The sequence below is a fragment of the Xyrauchen texanus genome, chromosome 30 (assembly GCF_025860055.1).
Source record: "Xyrauchen texanus isolate HMW12.3.18 chromosome 30, RBS_HiC_50CHRs, whole genome shotgun sequence".
In the NCBI taxonomy this organism is placed as follows: Eukaryota; Metazoa; Chordata; class Actinopteri; order Cypriniformes; family Catostomidae; genus Xyrauchen; species Xyrauchen texanus.
This window is the reverse complement of record NC_068305.1, coordinates 32,211,813-32,228,391: the sequence shown is the minus strand read 5'-3', so window position 1 is coordinate 32,228,391 and position 16,579 is coordinate 32,211,813. Positions and strand designations below refer to the sequence as shown.

At 34.8% G+C, this 16,579-nt stretch overlaps 2 protein-coding genes across 2 annotated transcripts; one reads left to right on the top strand and one right to left on the bottom strand.

Moving 5' to 3' along the window:
* Window positions 1-1,163: 1,163 nt before the first annotated feature.
* gje1a (gap junction protein epsilon 1a) lies at window positions 1,164-4,493 on the bottom strand. Its single transcript, XM_052099251.1, has 4 exons — window positions 4,479-4,493; window positions 4,233-4,387; window positions 2,944-3,126; window positions 1,164-2,470 (listed from the first exon to the last, which is right to left on the bottom strand). Exons 2-4 carry the CDS (start codon window positions 4,260-4,262, stop codon window positions 2,069-2,071), a joined length of 615 nt encoding a protein of 204 aa, XP_051955211.1. The 5' UTR covers window positions 4,263-4,387; window positions 4,479-4,493; the 3' UTR covers window positions 1,164-2,068.
* Window positions 4,494-6,624: 2,131 nt separating this feature from the next.
* On the top strand, window positions 6,625-16,156 carry LOC127623941 (neuromedin-B receptor-like). Its single transcript, XM_052098517.1, has 3 exons — window positions 6,625-7,028; window positions 11,255-11,600; window positions 15,133-16,156. Exons 1-3 carry the CDS (start codon window positions 6,625-6,627, stop codon window positions 15,508-15,510), a joined length of 1,128 nt encoding a protein of 375 aa, XP_051954477.1. The 3' UTR covers window positions 15,511-16,156.
* Window positions 16,157-16,579: the final 423 nt, after the last annotated feature.

Sequence of the window (16,579 nt, the reverse complement as noted above, 5' to 3'; positions counted from 1 at the left end):
ATTGCCATTTTGTATCAGTATGAGAGCGAGACATTGAGACCCAAAAGGATTTAACAATAAATGATAATTTTAACTGTGCTGGTGAAGACTGGAGATCCCAGAACCAGCTGCAATTGAGGGAAGGAGTTTTGGGTGATGAATGCGTGCCGTAACAGCACAATGGGCAGATCTGTGATGAGTGTGTGCATTGTGGAATTCAGGAGCAGATTTGTAGGAATCGTCCGAACAAGTGTAGTGATGTGCAGAGAACAACGGCCCACAGATTGGAAGGCAATCACTTTCCCAACAAGTGGGCAGAGACTAGGAAACCACCATTGAAGATTTGTGAGCAGCAGAGAACAAGCGTAGACCAACAGCAAGCTGGAAGTTAGAATACTGAGATCACAAAGGGTTTAAGTAGGGAGTGAATTAGAGTAGAACCAGGTGTTGCTAGCACGCTAATAAGTGGCATGATCAGCATTCCCCTGGGAACAATCAGTGTTCCCATGGAAACACTGATCATGCCTCTTCGACTGCAAGACATGAGTGAGAGAAAATGTCAAAACACAGAATAAACCGACAAACTCACCGGAGCGTGACATGATGTAATGCTGTAAACACTGTAATCCTGCAAAAATGATGATTTAAACAAATTTACAGCTCAAATAATATGTTTTAACAGAAGAATCAATGTGAAGGCCTTTATAAAATTATAAGCTTTACATTTCTGTCTTTAAAACCTCCAAGAAATTAGCACCATTCACTTCTATTGTGCCACACTGTAACCCTGATTTAGCTTTTTTAAAGAAAAGGAGGGATGAGTTTTTTTTTTTTTAGGATTTAAACTACATATAAAACCACCACCATATGTTTAATTTGACTTATGGCGCATCATATCCATTTTTCTGTTCCTTTTATCCAAAAGATTGGCCTTCTAAATATTTTTATCACCTCATAATAGCATAAAAAGTATTGTATGTAAAAACTGTTGATGTATGTTTAAAAGTAAATAAAATACATTATAATAATAATAATTACACAATAGTTATAAAAATTGTTTTTTACTTGAAAGCAGAAACTTCACAAACATTAGGAAATCATTGTATCAAACAGAGTATCATAGATTCACAAGCAGATCTGTTTATTCTGGCAATTAATTACTTTACAAAACATATTTCCCTAGATTGATTATACATTATGTCAGTCATTATATACTGTATGCACCAACTCTTTTACCTATCTGAAGATTTTTTATTACATAATGATATCTTAAATCCCATGGAAATTTGGTGATTAAAAACAAATATAAATGATCAACCCTCTAAACAAACAAAAACTATTACTCAAACAGCTCTAAAACGGTGGAAGGGCAACTGTGAAGAGATGCAGGCCAAACAGTCAAAACTCAAACGCAGTTTTCTCAAGTGTAGACAGTAGCCCTCTGCCTGAAAATAATAGTTCACAGTTTGTCATTTTGTACCTGAGATTAAATAAATAGCTGAGAATAATAACAAAAGTTGGATGGACGCCTGATAAAAACAAACAGAATCAAATACAACAAACACCCAAGTTTATTCTCAAATGGACTCAAAAACTATATGGAAATCAACTGCATCATCATACTATCAATGCATACTATCAATGTCCATGGATGTGACCAGGTTGTGATGTAAAGATTGTTATTTCCATGGACCAATCAATTACGGTCCCAAAAATAATATTTATTTGCCTGTTCTCAACCTTTTCTCTCTTCTTTCCTTTCAAAACAATCAATAATTATGCTAATAAAATGTGTCAAAATAGAACTTGCAATTTGTGTTGTACTTTAATATCAAGTATATGTTAAACATGAAATTATATTGTATGAATAATAATTGCTTATAAATATTAGTAGTTTTGGCTGGCTATTATAAGTCTATAAATGGACAATTCTTAACAAAAATACAAATAATAATAAAAGTAGCTCTTCCTGTGTCTACGAAAAAAGCAGAGATATGTCGCTTTAAGTCCTTCCGGTTGTACGAAGACCCATTCAAGAAACAAACAAAAATAACAATGTGGAATCATCACTCAAAAATTTTCTAAATTCTCAAGTCATTGGCTGGTTTAAATAGCCCAGTCTTCGAAACAGGATCTCAAAAATCTCAGCAATACAGAGGAGTAGGGTGATGATGGTGAAGGTGTACATCGCACTGAGGAAGATGGTCTTCTCAAAGTGTTGAGGGACCATACACTTTGTGATGTAGTATATCTTTGCAAGAGCACTGGCATCACACATGTAAGTCGATTCAACCACGAAACAAAAGAGGTGGCTCTGAAGCCAAAATGCTAAGACTTCCAAAATGATTCGTAATAGGACAGAGATTATGTAGAAGACTGTGGACATCGGCTGTCGAATGATCTCCTCCTGGTCTATATTTTTACATGCAGCATAAATATGAAACACAGCTCCAGGTACCAAGACAGTGACTAGCTGCAATGCCCAGAATACCTACAATGAAAAAAACATTTACTATATTCAAGATAAACAGTACATTTTTCCAGATAAAGTTATATGTTTAGGTTATATTATGTCTTAGTCATCCAAAAGTATGCTTACTTAAAGTTGTTACTAGTTTGCTGTCTACTTGAGAATTGAAGAATTTAGAAAGTTTTGTTGTCCAATTTTTCATTTTCTACCAATGGATCACTATCAATTATAGGCCACAAAACCTAAGTTTATGATTTAGTCATATTCACTGAGTATTGATAAATTGTATTTATCCCAGGGTATTTTATAGTTTCCCAGAATTCATAAGAAATTTTAAGCGATTTTATGCTTCAAGGTGTTCGGTTTTTTCTTCTTCTTTACCATATACTCCTTGATATATTCCACCCACATTCACTTTTTCACAGCATTGCACACTTATTCAATTTTGTCAGTCACTGTAGATTATTAATAACAAACACATCATGCACATTTACCTGAGGTGTTATAGGCCTGAACTGGTTGTAACAGTAAAGGTTTAATTCCCTTTTGTCCGGATCACAGCTGAAATGCAGGGCCTCATTGCCATAGACGGCGAATCCAAGAACCCCAAGGAAAAACGTACGCACAGAGCCGAAAAACAATGTGTGGAACTGGCCTATCACCGTTGGAGGCCTGAGCTGAAATATGCAATGAAGAGAGCTTAACATAATAGTTTTAAAAGAATACAGACCAAATTGAAAACCAAACTACAAGGATACACTCAATATGCAACCACCGAAGAAGTTCAGACATTAACACTCTAATTCTGCATACAAGTTAAAACTTTGGACTGTATACTTACACATCCTTCATTGATGTAGTTCAATTACATCATTTGATTTCAAAATTTTGTTTCATTCTGTGGTTGCTTGTCATCATTATTGCCAATCTGCTGGCCTCAGGCAGAGGCTGATGGCAAACCTGAACCTCCAAATGACCTTTATGGAAACTCTTTGCATCATAATATCATAATAGTTTTGCTTTATCTTTTAGGTCAACAATTTCACATAATGAAACCAACTATATAACAGAAATACATTTGAACCAAAAGGTGTGATTGCCGCCTTAGGACAAGAATATATTTGTATCTCTTTTATCTGCAGCGTTCGTCAATTTTCTCAGTGAAAAATAAGGGAAAAAACAAAACAAAAAACAAAGGCCACGTGACATGGGGTAATCCCCATTCACATCTGTCAGCAAAAAACAACTCTTGTAACTCACAATGGGGCAGAGCAAACATGCAACAAAATGCAATTGTTTTGCAGAATGGAATACAATCAACCCAAATAGATGAAATTAACAAATGTAGCTATATATTCCTAAGAATTTTCTAACTATAATTTACTAACAATTTGCAAATAGGTATCTAATTCACTTGATCCAAAGTGAATCTAAGATAAGTGAATATTGTAAAACAATGATGTCAAAATAAAGGCAACATTGGCTGGTTACGTAATGATGCCTTGGCAATTTTGTTAAAAGGATTTACAGGCATAACTGATATTTATGTGCACAGTTGTCAAAATATAGCTATAGTTTTCATGCAAGTCTATTCTTTGAGGCATTGGCTATACTTAGTATATACAATATTTTACAGAATTTAGATATTTTAATCTTACTGAACACCAGTACTTGATGTTTCTGTAGACTTTCTGTTTTTTCTAAACCACAGCATGCATGAGTCACGTTAAGACGGTAAGAAATATTTCCCAAACGTTAAATCGGATATTACAAATCCACACACCAACCGTAATCCAGGCGGAGAGTTGTTCATCCCCCTTCTTAGTCAGAACCGATGTCCTGCTCTCATGTCACTGCGTCCCAAAGTAAAGATAGACCTGCTGGAAGAGCATCATGATAGGGGCGCCTTTTTGAGGGTAAGCTTTTTCGAGTCATAAACTAAAGAGCAAACATACAGGCAAGACATCAAAGAAACGCAAAGAATAGATCATTATGGGCACAGAGATGCTAATTATCAAAATAATAGTACCGAGGTCTGCCAGTCACACGGTCATTGCGCACGTGGTGCACACGCAAGCACAGCTGTCAGTCAGCTGGGCACGTGACCACTCTTGATTGTTTTGTTAGCTAAATGATCTTGTTTTCAGGTAGCCTTTTTTATTAAGGACTCCATTAGGAAATATACGTTTTTATTATAGCCTAAGTATTATGCCAAATAGTTACCCTGTTGTAATGTTTTTAAGTGTCTGTCTAGTTATTGCTATTATTTTGTGCATTCCACTGAAAAGCAGTGTTAGTGATAAAAAATAATAAAAAATCCAATTGCGATTAAACCTTTATAAGCTACACTGTATGTTTTTATATTAATATTATTATTATTATTGTCAGGAATCATTCTTATTGGTCTTATAACATGTGTATAAAGTTTTATAATTTCCTTCTTAGAAAAATAGTGGCCTATTCAACAGGTTTTTAGAGCACATTAATCTGCCGATTTGAATATATTTACCACGTAGGCTCCAGCAACCAGCCTAAATTCTGTCATTAATCTGAATGGTTTTCTATGGCGTGATTTAATGTACAATGCGTAAAGTTTTACTACTGTTTTAGCACATCTGCGTCAGCTTCTGTGCTGATTTTACATAATTGTAATGTAAAAACACGGGTCGAGGTTTGAGGCCATTTTAATTTTATTTTTAATTTTTTTGCATATTGCAACAAAATAGTTACCGGTACGTCTTTATTCCTCTAGCCTAGTTTTCATCTGTTGTATAACATTGCTACATTGCAACAGCGTCATAAATGCCAGCAGATGTCACTAAACCAAGATATTACAGTAAATGATGACGAAAATGTCAATTTACTGTAGCAACCATTTAATAACATTTAAAGTGTAAATTAGAGACGCAGAGCGAGACATTTAATTATTTTCTGTCGAGCTATTCGTGCTGTTGTCTGAACCTTATTCAGTTAACACTCATATGTAATGTTGAGTATTTGATTTCTCACTTGGTTCATATTTTAGCAGAACTCACTTGGAAAAGTTAATAAAATAAATTAAAAATCCTACCCTTTTACACCTGCTACTTTTTGCTGAGATCAAATGCTTGAATTGGTTATGAGTTTAAAGACCGGTAGGTCTACTTTTTATATTACCTGGCTGAGACCAAGACAGGAACCGTGAAATTGGTTCCAAATGAGAACATTAGAACAATTAATCAACGTCTTTGGTCTATTTGCGTAATTAGTGAGCATAAATCAAACTTGAATGAAGTACTGCAAAACATATATGTAGCCTAAAACTATACTTCTTTAATGCCAATCTTCAAACACACAAGCAAAAGAAGAAAAAGTCCTATCTTTACAAGCCACGTCCTTTGCGGCAGATATTTGCAAGGGACTGTGAATGAGGAGTCTCATTTCTCTCTCTGTCCCATCTTCTTTTCTACTCCTGTTGTCCAGACCAAGCTGGTTTTCTGATTACGTATTTATAGCAATTCTTCCCTCGGTAAATCCCCAAGCGAGTAAGGAGCATGAAAGAGCCACAGCCAAACTACGATAAGGGAGCGCGGACAAAAGCTGCACCTGACATGTCTACAAAGTGCAATCCTGCGACTGCACCTCATGGGCAACACAGATCATTCTCTCAGAAGATTCGTTTTCAGAATTCTACGTATTTGAATTTAGGCTACATTTGAAGGATATATATATATATATATATATATATATATATATATATATATATATATATATATATATATATATATATATATATATATATATATATATCAGACAGACAGACAGACATACAGAGAGGTAAACTAAACAGATAGATAGATAGATAGATAGATAGATAGATAGATAGATAGATAGATAGATAGATAGATAGATAGATAGATAGATAGATAGATAGATAGATAGATAGATAGATTGATTGATTATGATAAACCTGCTCCTGTTTGGCACTAATCTCAGTAACACTGTGCCCACTGTAGTGGTAGCTCCCCCTTCACTTGCTCCTGCCTGTCAATTCAAGAAGCCAGTCAACTTTAGGGACGCAACTCGAAGACATCGCTCATTTCAGCACTAAGTTAAGAGGACAACGACTCTCTCCCACGCAGCTGAACTTTAAAGTCCTTTTTTCCTAACTCTGTTGCTCTATTCAACTCCAAAGCATGGCTAACACTTTGAAAAACATCTCTTTCTCTGAGGATACATCGGTCTATGAGAACTTCACAGACGACTGGACATCAGATGGAGAGGATACAGTGCATTTCATCATTCGATGCCTTATCCCGTCGGTGTATATACTAATAATAACGGTTGGTTTGCTGGGCAACATCACGCTTGTGAAAATATTCATCACCACCAGCGCGATGCGAAGTGTGCCCAACATTTTCATTTCCAGCTTGGCCGTGGGAGATATCTTGCTTTTGGTCACTTGTGTGCCAGTGGACGCGTTCAGGTATTTCTATGAAGAGTGGATTTTTGGAACAGTCGCTTGTAAGATGATCCCGGTGATTCAGCTCACCTCGGTCGGAGTCTCCGTGTTCACTCTGACGGCACTAAGCGCAGACAGGTAAGGGAGGAAAATCATGAATGAACTGCATTTACTGCTACACTGAATGCACTGGGGAAAAAAAAAAACGTAGCAACCTGCAATTGTTACCTTAAAGAGTTATTTCTACCTGACCTAACAATTCAAATTAGTTTTGGTGATGTAACCTAATGCATTCAGGTTGATTCAGACATGTTAAATAATAGGCTTTGACTTGAATCAAACCAGTTAATTTAGATGTTGCGACACTGTAAATTATTATTATTATTTTTTTTTTTTTTGTGTGGGAGTTTACAGTAAATTCCTGGCTACTATTTGCATGACTTTCACAGTATTTTTTACAGTAGTATTTATACTATTAAAATGAAAACGCAACCGTTTAGGCCACTGTGAACAGTGAACAGGACCAACAAATGACTGTCATTTAGTAGTGCTGTGTTGTAGAATCAACATGAACATGAGCATGAACATGAAGTTCATAAGATATAATACCAATCATATCATAGACACAAGCATAGGATTAATTGTTCACTATTCCTTTACTTTCATATGCATCATATAGCCTAGTGAAGTTAATACATCATGGTCTGAGATAAATTCAATCACAAAATATATATATTTTTTCACTATACATCAACGTACAATAACTTGTGTTCTTAGACACATTTGCATCATTTGGGAGTAAATGTATTAGAAAAACATAAGAGAATGCTCCATTCAAAGGGGACGCTTAGCACCATAATGGTGACTACAAATGAAACTCATAATGCAGTGTGATTAATCGCATTTCTTTTTTCACAGTAATGTGTTGTATTGGGACAGAAAATAACAGAGCCTGTATTGATTTTACAGTAAAATACTGAAAACAGTAGCCTATGTACTGTAACTGTAAGAATTTACTCTTAACCCTTGTCAAATCCTGGCATTTTTTATAGTACATGAATCAAATTTTTTCAGTGTACTGCATGAACAGCAACTCTAGCAAAAAATAAAAATGATGTTGCCACTGATAATATAACAGAAAGGATAATGCACTTGGATTTTCAACTTTACAATATAACACATCATTTAACTAAGTTTTTTTTTTGTCTTTTAAGAGGGTTCAGAATGTAAAATCACAGGAATAGTTTATGTGTAATTACATTATTAAGCTGTAACTATATACAGAATTTTCATTAAGCACCTGTAGCTGACAGCAAATTCATTTAAATTGCTTTCATTCATAGCTAAAATTAAGCTTGATGCGTTAGATGTCATAGCCCTTTGCAAGCAGCCCGAAGGCGTTCTATATTACATTTGAACCATGGTTCACAAACACTTTTCTCAGCAACAAAATATGCAGTTCTTGTCTCTGACATTACATGTGGGTGGACTACAGATTTGAGCAAATAATGAAAGATTTATTAGGCAGTTGTTTTTTATACTTTCTACATACATATATTTGTTTTGAAGGCTAGAATTCATCTGTCGAGTCAACTCATGTCATTTTTATTCAGATTTACTCATACTGCAGCAAATTTTATTACAAAAATGCAGTGTTTCCAAACCACATGGGACAAAGGCTGCTGTAAATAGCAGAGACATCTTAACTGCCGATAATGATAGGCTTGGAGAAAGCTTTTTGTGAAATCTGCCTTGCGTTTAAGCTTATCCTTCATTTAAGAAATTCTACACATGTATAAACATTTATAGCATTCATAATTCCTGAACATTCCATCCCAGAAATGGCAACTGTATCTGCAAAATGTCCTTTGTAGATTACAGTGCTTCAAATCCTAAATGATGATTGGCAACTTAATATTCTTGATTTATTAACTGACAGTTTCATTTCTGGCTGCATGGCTGAGGCTCTATGATGAAGATGGGCAGTCCCAAATACATTGTCATATGCTTCTGTTTTCAATGCTTGGGGGCTTTGGTTTAAGGTAATGACCTTTTCTAGCCTGATTCGCTGCTCTTCCCAGTGACCCATATGTTTATTGTTTGGAGCACCAGAAAGTTCATTTTTGTCACAGTGATTATGCCACCACCCTGGGGTCCAAGTAGTTCTCATTTATTGGTATTGATTTGTAGGCTACATTTACAGTTCCACCCACCAAAGTTCATTGTGATTCAAAATGTAGTTAATGTTCTGCTTATGATTAATAATCTCCTGTGTTGGGCCTTTGGTGTGTGTGGTCCAACATGATAGATTTGAGGTGTGTCTGCTGGAGAATGAACGTAAAGTGTGGATGTGATGGTTTTATTGTATGCTGTACTATAAGAGCAACAGAAAACCGACCTGTTTATACCTGCCCAGATGATTGATTTAAAGACTGTAATCTGATTAGCATTTACTCAACATTCACAGTCATGCATGAAATACAATCAAGTTAATTTGCATGCTAGACAGTTCATATGTTCAACTCTGTCTTGTTTACTCAGGGAGAAATCATACTGTGAGCATGGTGCTCCTATGCTAACCCTTGCCTCAGGTAGAGTGGTTCGTGTTCATTGAGAGAGGAAAGAGCAAGCCTAGGGCAGTGAAGCCTGGTGGAGGAGAGAAGTGAGGGTGAGGGTATACTGTCATTTGAGATTTCCATTTACCTTAGCTGATGGCTAAAAGACTCTGTTGAACAGTTCAAGACTTGCTGGTTTGTCAATAGGTGAAAATAGACAATTTCCTTGGAACAAAAGGCAACCAATTTTCCACCCTGAATTTTTTCTGTGTTCGTTTATCTCTAAAGACTTTCCAGTTCAAGCAGAATGCCTGAATGAGTGTGCAAAGGAAATAAAAACATTTTTTTACATCACATTTCCTTCTGGACAGCTTTTCTTTTTGGCAAGAATGAGATCAACCTGGAGATTTATAATTTATAACTTTGATCACAAAGTTTTGGAGATGGTTTTTTTTAATCACCAGTTTAATGGGTTGTTCAGGTTCACTTAGATAAGAAAATATTCATTTTTTAATTATTATTATTTCTTTTTTTAGTTTTAATGATGCAAAAATCCAAACAATACACAATGTAATAAATTTGGTAAAAAAATATAAATTATTTAAGTGTTAATTTTAAGAGTGAACTTCCCTAAAATTATTTGAGAGCAACAAGAAATAAGTAGAAAGAAAACCAAATAAAATACATGAAGACACAAATCACACTGTAATCCAGTCTGAATCAGTCCCCCCAGACATTTTTTTTAATAATCATAATGGCTTGAAAATTATCATTTAAAACTATAACAATCTTTGGAAGTAGGATGAAAGAATAATACACATCGTAAGTTGGAGAAGCAAAGAATTATAGACAACATAATGTATAGAGTGTCTAATGTCCCATTATGGATGTGTTGGTGAAGAAATCAAATTCTTTAAAGATTGAAACATATTATGCTTATCCAATAATGAAAACAATATCTCTCTATGATGAAAGTTGGCATCATAATTGAATCAACATAGAACAGTCATGGAATGAACTTGAATGGGTAGAAACAAATTAACGTTTGGAGAGATGTCAAATGGAGTACATTTAACAAAACAAATATTTCCCCCTATTATTTGAAAGAGAATTGTGAGCAATGAGAAACAAGTACAAAGAAAATCAAAGAAAATCAGAACACAAATCACATTATGACTGTTATATTTATATGGCTTATTATTATTTATATTAAAAAGTGTCTGAAGCTTTGGATGTAGCACTATGTTTTTAAGCAAAGAATACTGTGCATCACAATACAAATCACAGAGTGTGTAATTTCCCCACCATGGCTATAATCAAAGTAATCAAATTCTTATCCAATAAGGAAAATGTATCTTTCTTTGATGATAGTTGGCATCCTGATGTTATTAACAAACATCAGTCATGGAATGAGAATGAATAGGCAGAATCTGCAAAAGTAATGATTTTCTCAAGCTATCCATTTGTCTCCAAACTGTTTTTTTTTCTTCATTCATAACAGGTGTAATATGCATACAAATCCCCATCACCTGGTGTGATTTCAAAACTGTTGTTTCATTCATAACAGGTGTAGTATGCATGGAAAGCCCCACAACCTTGTGTGATTTCAAAACAAACCTTTACAATCGGCACGGCACTCTGACTTAGCATTAAATCAATTCTGACTTCAGATAAGAAGCTATGTTGTGTTCTCTCTAGCAATGATAAACTGATGATAAACAAGACATATTTCCCTTTCATCCATTCTCGATCTGGATGAAAGGCACAGAAATAAGTGGGCTGATAATTCCTCCCATATGTTCCTCTTAGACACAAAGCCATTGTGAACCCTATGGACATCCAGACCTCCAGTGCAGTATTCTGGACCTGCTTGAAGGCCATCGCTATATGGATTGTCTCGGTGTTGCTGGCTATCCCAGAGGCTGTCTTCTCGCAGGTGGTTCATATGCCATACAATAATATGACGTTTACTGCCTGTGTGCCATATCCACTCTCCAACGAGATGCATCCTAAGATACACTCAATTATGATATTCCTCGTCTACTTCCTCATCCCTCTGATCATTATCTCTGTCTACTACTACCACATTGCAAGGACTCTTATCAAGAGTGCTCACGATATGCCAGGTGAAATTAGTGAGCACTCCAAAAGACAGGTAAGATAAGGATATTTAACATAAAGCTTGCATCCATTGGTAGAATGTTAATGTTTTATGTTTGTAAAACACAAGCTCTTCTTCAGGTATTGCACATTGTTGAACATTTTTCCAATAATCACATTTTAAATATCAAAGATGTGACTAGGTTAAGATATTGTGTTCAGACAAGGACAAGAGGATTGTAGTGATGAAACCAGGACCGCCACTTAAGATACACTCAATTATGATATTCCTCGTCTACTTCCTCATCCCTCTGATCATTATCTCTGTCTACTACTACCACATTGCTAGGACACTTATCAAGAGTGCTCACGATATGCCGGGTGAAATTAGTGCGCACTCCAAAAGACAGGTAAGATAAGGATATTTAACATAAAGCTTGCATCCATTGGTAGAATGTTAATGTTTTATGTTTTTAAAACACAAGCTCTTCTTTAGGTATTGCACATTGTTGCACATTTTTCCAATAATCACATTTTAAATATCAAAGATGTGACTAGGTTAAGATATTGTGTTCAGAGAAGGACAAGTGGATTGTAGTGATGAAACCAAGACAGGCACTTAAAATGACAGTGTTGGAGACAAATTTTTTATGTTTGGGCCCATTTTTCAAGGAAGGAAGTTAAATGAACTGGGGTTAAATATACATTGCACATCACCTCTGTCTTTTGGAGTCCAACTGTTGACTGATGTGTAACAGGTATACATGCTGGACAAAGCTAAGCTTCAAATGCATTATCTAGGTTCTGTTCATCACGTTTCACAATAATCAAACTGATATGATTTAATTTGGACATTTACATGACATTTAAAAAAGTTGAATTATTGTTTTAGTCCAACTGAACACTTAAAGTGTAAGCAAGAGGCACTAGAAGTTAACAAGTAATGCATATTACCTTAAATATATATATATTTTTGGTCAGTATTGTTTAAGGTCGGTACCTTAACATTTTAAGAAAACAACAACAACAACAAAAATATATGTGATGACATGATACAAAATAGTGAAGAACCTGGGCTGACCAGCTTCAAAAAAGAGCTTGAATTTGCCCTTTTAAGATGATCTAAGAAGATATTCCTTAATTATGAATCAAACCATAAACATTTTAAGATACATTTTAAAACAAGTCTCAGATGAACTGAGGGATACCCTTCATAAGTGCCCCTTGACAGTTCTGAGAATTTTAACTTTAGCTGGGCTGTGAATCATCAGTTAAACAATGCACCAAGAGTCCTTAAGGATGACAGATATTCTTGTTAATATTCTCTTTTAACATATGTTTCAAGGCTGTTAACAATGTCATTTTCCTCTCGCCCTTGACATTACACTATATCATCATCATTGTTTAAGTTTCTCACTGGTCTTATCTTTCTCGATTATGTGTAACAGGGACATAATCAAACTGGCATGACAAGGCTGAACATATTGGGATATAATCTCTCACATTAATTGAATGTACCTTGTTGTACAGTTGAAGTGACAAATTATCAATACTGTAGAATTCCAGTGGCCAACTGGCCAAAAAAAAAAAAAAAAAAACCCATCACACAATTATCCAAACTGTTGTGATTTTGATCAATACTGATTTGATCAAAGCTCAAAGCAACATGCAGACATGTAAACATTTCTTAAGTACTAATGTGTACATTTAAGTAGTGGTAATATGTCAAAATTGTTATTAATTAAAAGACAAAATCTGGCCAAATCCAATCTAGTCTCATTGCAAGGTGTAATAATAATACTGTGAGATCAGTATGAATCATGAGAGTTGGCTCATACAAAAACTTACAACTTGTACTCCCATAGTACAAACATAGTACAACTTACAAACAAACCAACAAACAATATTATTATGTTTTTAATAACAATGTTATTAAGTTTAATCCCTAACCCAAACCAAACGCCCCCCAAACCTTCAGTAAACAAAACCATGATTTTAATTGGAAAAATCACTGTTGTGTACCACAGAGGAAAGAGAAACATCATACAAATCTTACATCCTACAAAGTGCTCTTAAAATCTTTTCTAAATTTAACCCATAACCTAACCATAAAGTCTAAACCCTTACCCAAACTCTAAACCTAAACTTGATTTTAATAGGAAAATATCATGAGAAACATTGGGTGTGGAACGAAACAAAACGCATTAGAGGTTATTGACATCAGTCAAATGTATTGAATAAATAAATATGAAATGAGAAAACATGTTTCCGTTCTTAAACTAATGTGTTGGATAGGAGGCTAGATATAATCTGATGGCTATATTGTATTGTATTGATTAAAAATTTTGTTTGTTGATCGGCCTCTATGAGAGTAAAAGTTGTTAACTTTTTGTATTTATTTTTTTATTTTATTCATTTATTTGTCAGGGACCATGCACAAAAACATTAATCTCACAAGAGAAGAGATGCTTTGCACCAGATTTAGCTACTAGCTAATTTCCATCTGCAGTCCCTGGGCAGGTAGATAAAGGAATATAAACATAAAACACAACAAAAATATGCACATAAATACACACATATACATCAACAATAAAATTCTAAAATTGTACAAAATTAATGATGACAGGTTTGAATTCCTAAAAGCCAATTTTTAAAATTTTTGGAGAATGTATAAAAATCTAAAGATATTTTAAGATCATCAGGTAGTTTATTCCATTCTTTAATTGCCTTGTATGAAAAGGCAGATTGTGCAAATGCTGAAATTATTTTCGGAATTCTGCAATCTCTCCGTGCAGTAGATCTAGAAACCCTTGTCATCTGTTCTGAACAAAGATTTACAAATCTTTTAAAAGGGGGAGGAGCAATGTTATTAACTATTTTAAAAACAAACCTTACATTTGAAAAAACAATTACATTTTCCATGAGCCAATTTTGTATTCATATTGGTATGAGCCAATATGTTCGATAACATATGATTTTGCCATCTCGTACCAATTATTACGATTTGTCATGAGACTATACAGTATATTGTCTAAAACATACTTGATTGAAAGTAAAAAGTTACATTTTTCATTTAATTGTACTTATTTAAAGTAAAAACATTTCCTTTAGATTTTGTAATAGACTGATTAAATTATGTGACAGCTGAGATTTCCTAATAAAAGTTACATTGATCCGCAAACTGTGTAAAATTTTCAAGTTTACATTTTTTTTTGTAAAAAGAATATTTAATTTTTTTAGAATCACTGAATAAAATAATAGCAGACAATTCAGTTTCAATGATACTCAATTGAAGTACAAATTCCACAAAATAATACTTAAGTTATTACTTAAGTAGCCTAATTTACACCCCTGCATCGATGAAAACAAACATCTAACCAGAACACCTTCACTGTCTGCAAAACCTTAATTCCAAGGGATGACAATCCAAGGGATGACAATTTCTGGGTTCAGAATTGGGCATCAACTGCTGCATTTACATGTATTTTTATAGAAGTTTTCACATCTAGAATAGACCTCATGCTTTGTTGAGTAGTCTTGTCATATTTTCCTTTTCTCTCACTTTCTCTCTCTCCTTTTTTCCTAAGACAGAAACAAGGAAGCGTCTAGCCAAAATTGTTCTGGTGTTCGTGGGCCTTTTTGCACTGTGCTGGTTCCCCAACCATGTTCTCTACATGTACCGCTCCTTCAACTATCGGCAGATCGACTCTTCGCTATCACACCTCATCATCACACTTGTGGCACGCGTCTTAAGCTTCTCTAGCTCCTGCGTTAACCCTTTCGCCCTGTACCTGTTGAGCGAGAGCTTCCGAAGGCACTTCAACAACCAGCTGATGTGCAGGCGGCGCAAATACGAGGAGCGCAACACCAGCTACCTCCAGAGCACCTCTGCTATTCGTATGACCTCCATCAGGAAGAGTGCACCTGCTGCGGTCAACGGCCAAAAAACGGGAGTCTGCATTTAGCATCTATTCTCAGAACTGTGTGTTCACAGAAGGGTTGGTGACTTGCATTTAAGTTTGATTAAAAGCATTTGGTGCCCCTGCTTGTTAAAGGGGATGGTTATTGAAGCAGGGAAGACAGAAGAATTGCCGTTGTAAATATTGCATGCATGTTTTATCAAAAGTTGCAGCTTTGCTAGTGCTTGCAAAGGAAATTTGCTTTATTTCTGAAACATTATTCTTATTACAACCGGAATGAAATGGATATACCAATCATTACAGGACTAATTTCATTTCTCCTGAACCCAAATACATTTTCAGTCTGTATTATATATCAAATCTGTACAAAATATTGGAATCAGAGTTTCCATTATTGTGTCAATGTAAGTTTGCATGTTTGCTTTTCAGATTAATCATATTTCCATTTTCACGCTAGGCTTTGGCTCCAGCCAAATTATGAAAACTTAACGTTTATCAATGGGAAGTGCACTTACTACAGTAATTTAATGTTTTGTGAACAAAGTAAGCAGTTTTGATTTCACCAATGGAATTAAACAGAGAGTTTATTGTCAAGGATATTATGGAGATACTCCTACAATCATCTACTTTGCCTATGGACGCATTCTGTTTCCCAGACAAACACATTATATTCAATTTAGGAGCAACAGGAGCATAGACATGGCTCTTTCCAATGAATGTTAATGCCTATGATGATAGATCAGCCAGGTCGCATGATCAAGGGTAAACTGTGGTGATTTGATTAATATATGCATAAAGAGATTAGGATTCAACATGAATTTCAATTTCTCAGACATATTTCCCTGTTCCTTTCAATAGGCTATGAAAGTCATACCAAGATGGCAAAAAATAAATAAAAAAAAAACCATTAAAAATAAATAGCATCAATAGTAGCTGCATACGCTTTAGATTCAAAAGATATATTGTATTATCTTCTTTATCATTGCATTACATCATTGTTTTATCACTGTTGAGAACATCGGAAATTAATGTATTTGATATGGAGTGCATTGTGTCCATATCTATTGGTGTGGAATAATAATTAAATTGGGAGTTGAAAACATTGCCTACATCT

Bases quoted from the DNA above. Each gene is read 5' to 3' on its own strand.
- gje1a (XM_052099251.1), bottom strand. From the start codon at position 4,262: ATGAACAACTCTCCGCCTGGATTACGGTTG. The intron at 3,127-4,232 runs GTGTGTGGATTT...TGCATATTTCAG, and splicing joins CTCCGCCTGGATTACGGTTG to CTCAGGCCTCCAACGGTGAT. The intron at 2,471-2,943 runs GTAAATGTGCAT...TTTTCATTGTAG, and splicing joins TCAGGCCTATAACACCTCAG to GTATTCTGGGCATTGCAGCT.
- LOC127623941 (XM_052098517.1), top strand. From the start codon at position 6,625: ATGGCTAACACTTTGAAAAACATCTCTTTCTCTGAGGATACATCGGTC. The intron at 7,029-11,254 runs GTAAGGGAGGAA...TGTTCCTCTTAG, and splicing joins ACGGCACTAAGCGCAGACAG to ACACAAAGCCATTGTGAACC. The intron at 11,601-15,132 runs GTAAGATAAGGA...TTTTTTCCTAAG, and splicing joins GTGAGCACTCCAAAAGACAG to ACAGAAACAAGGAAGCGTCT.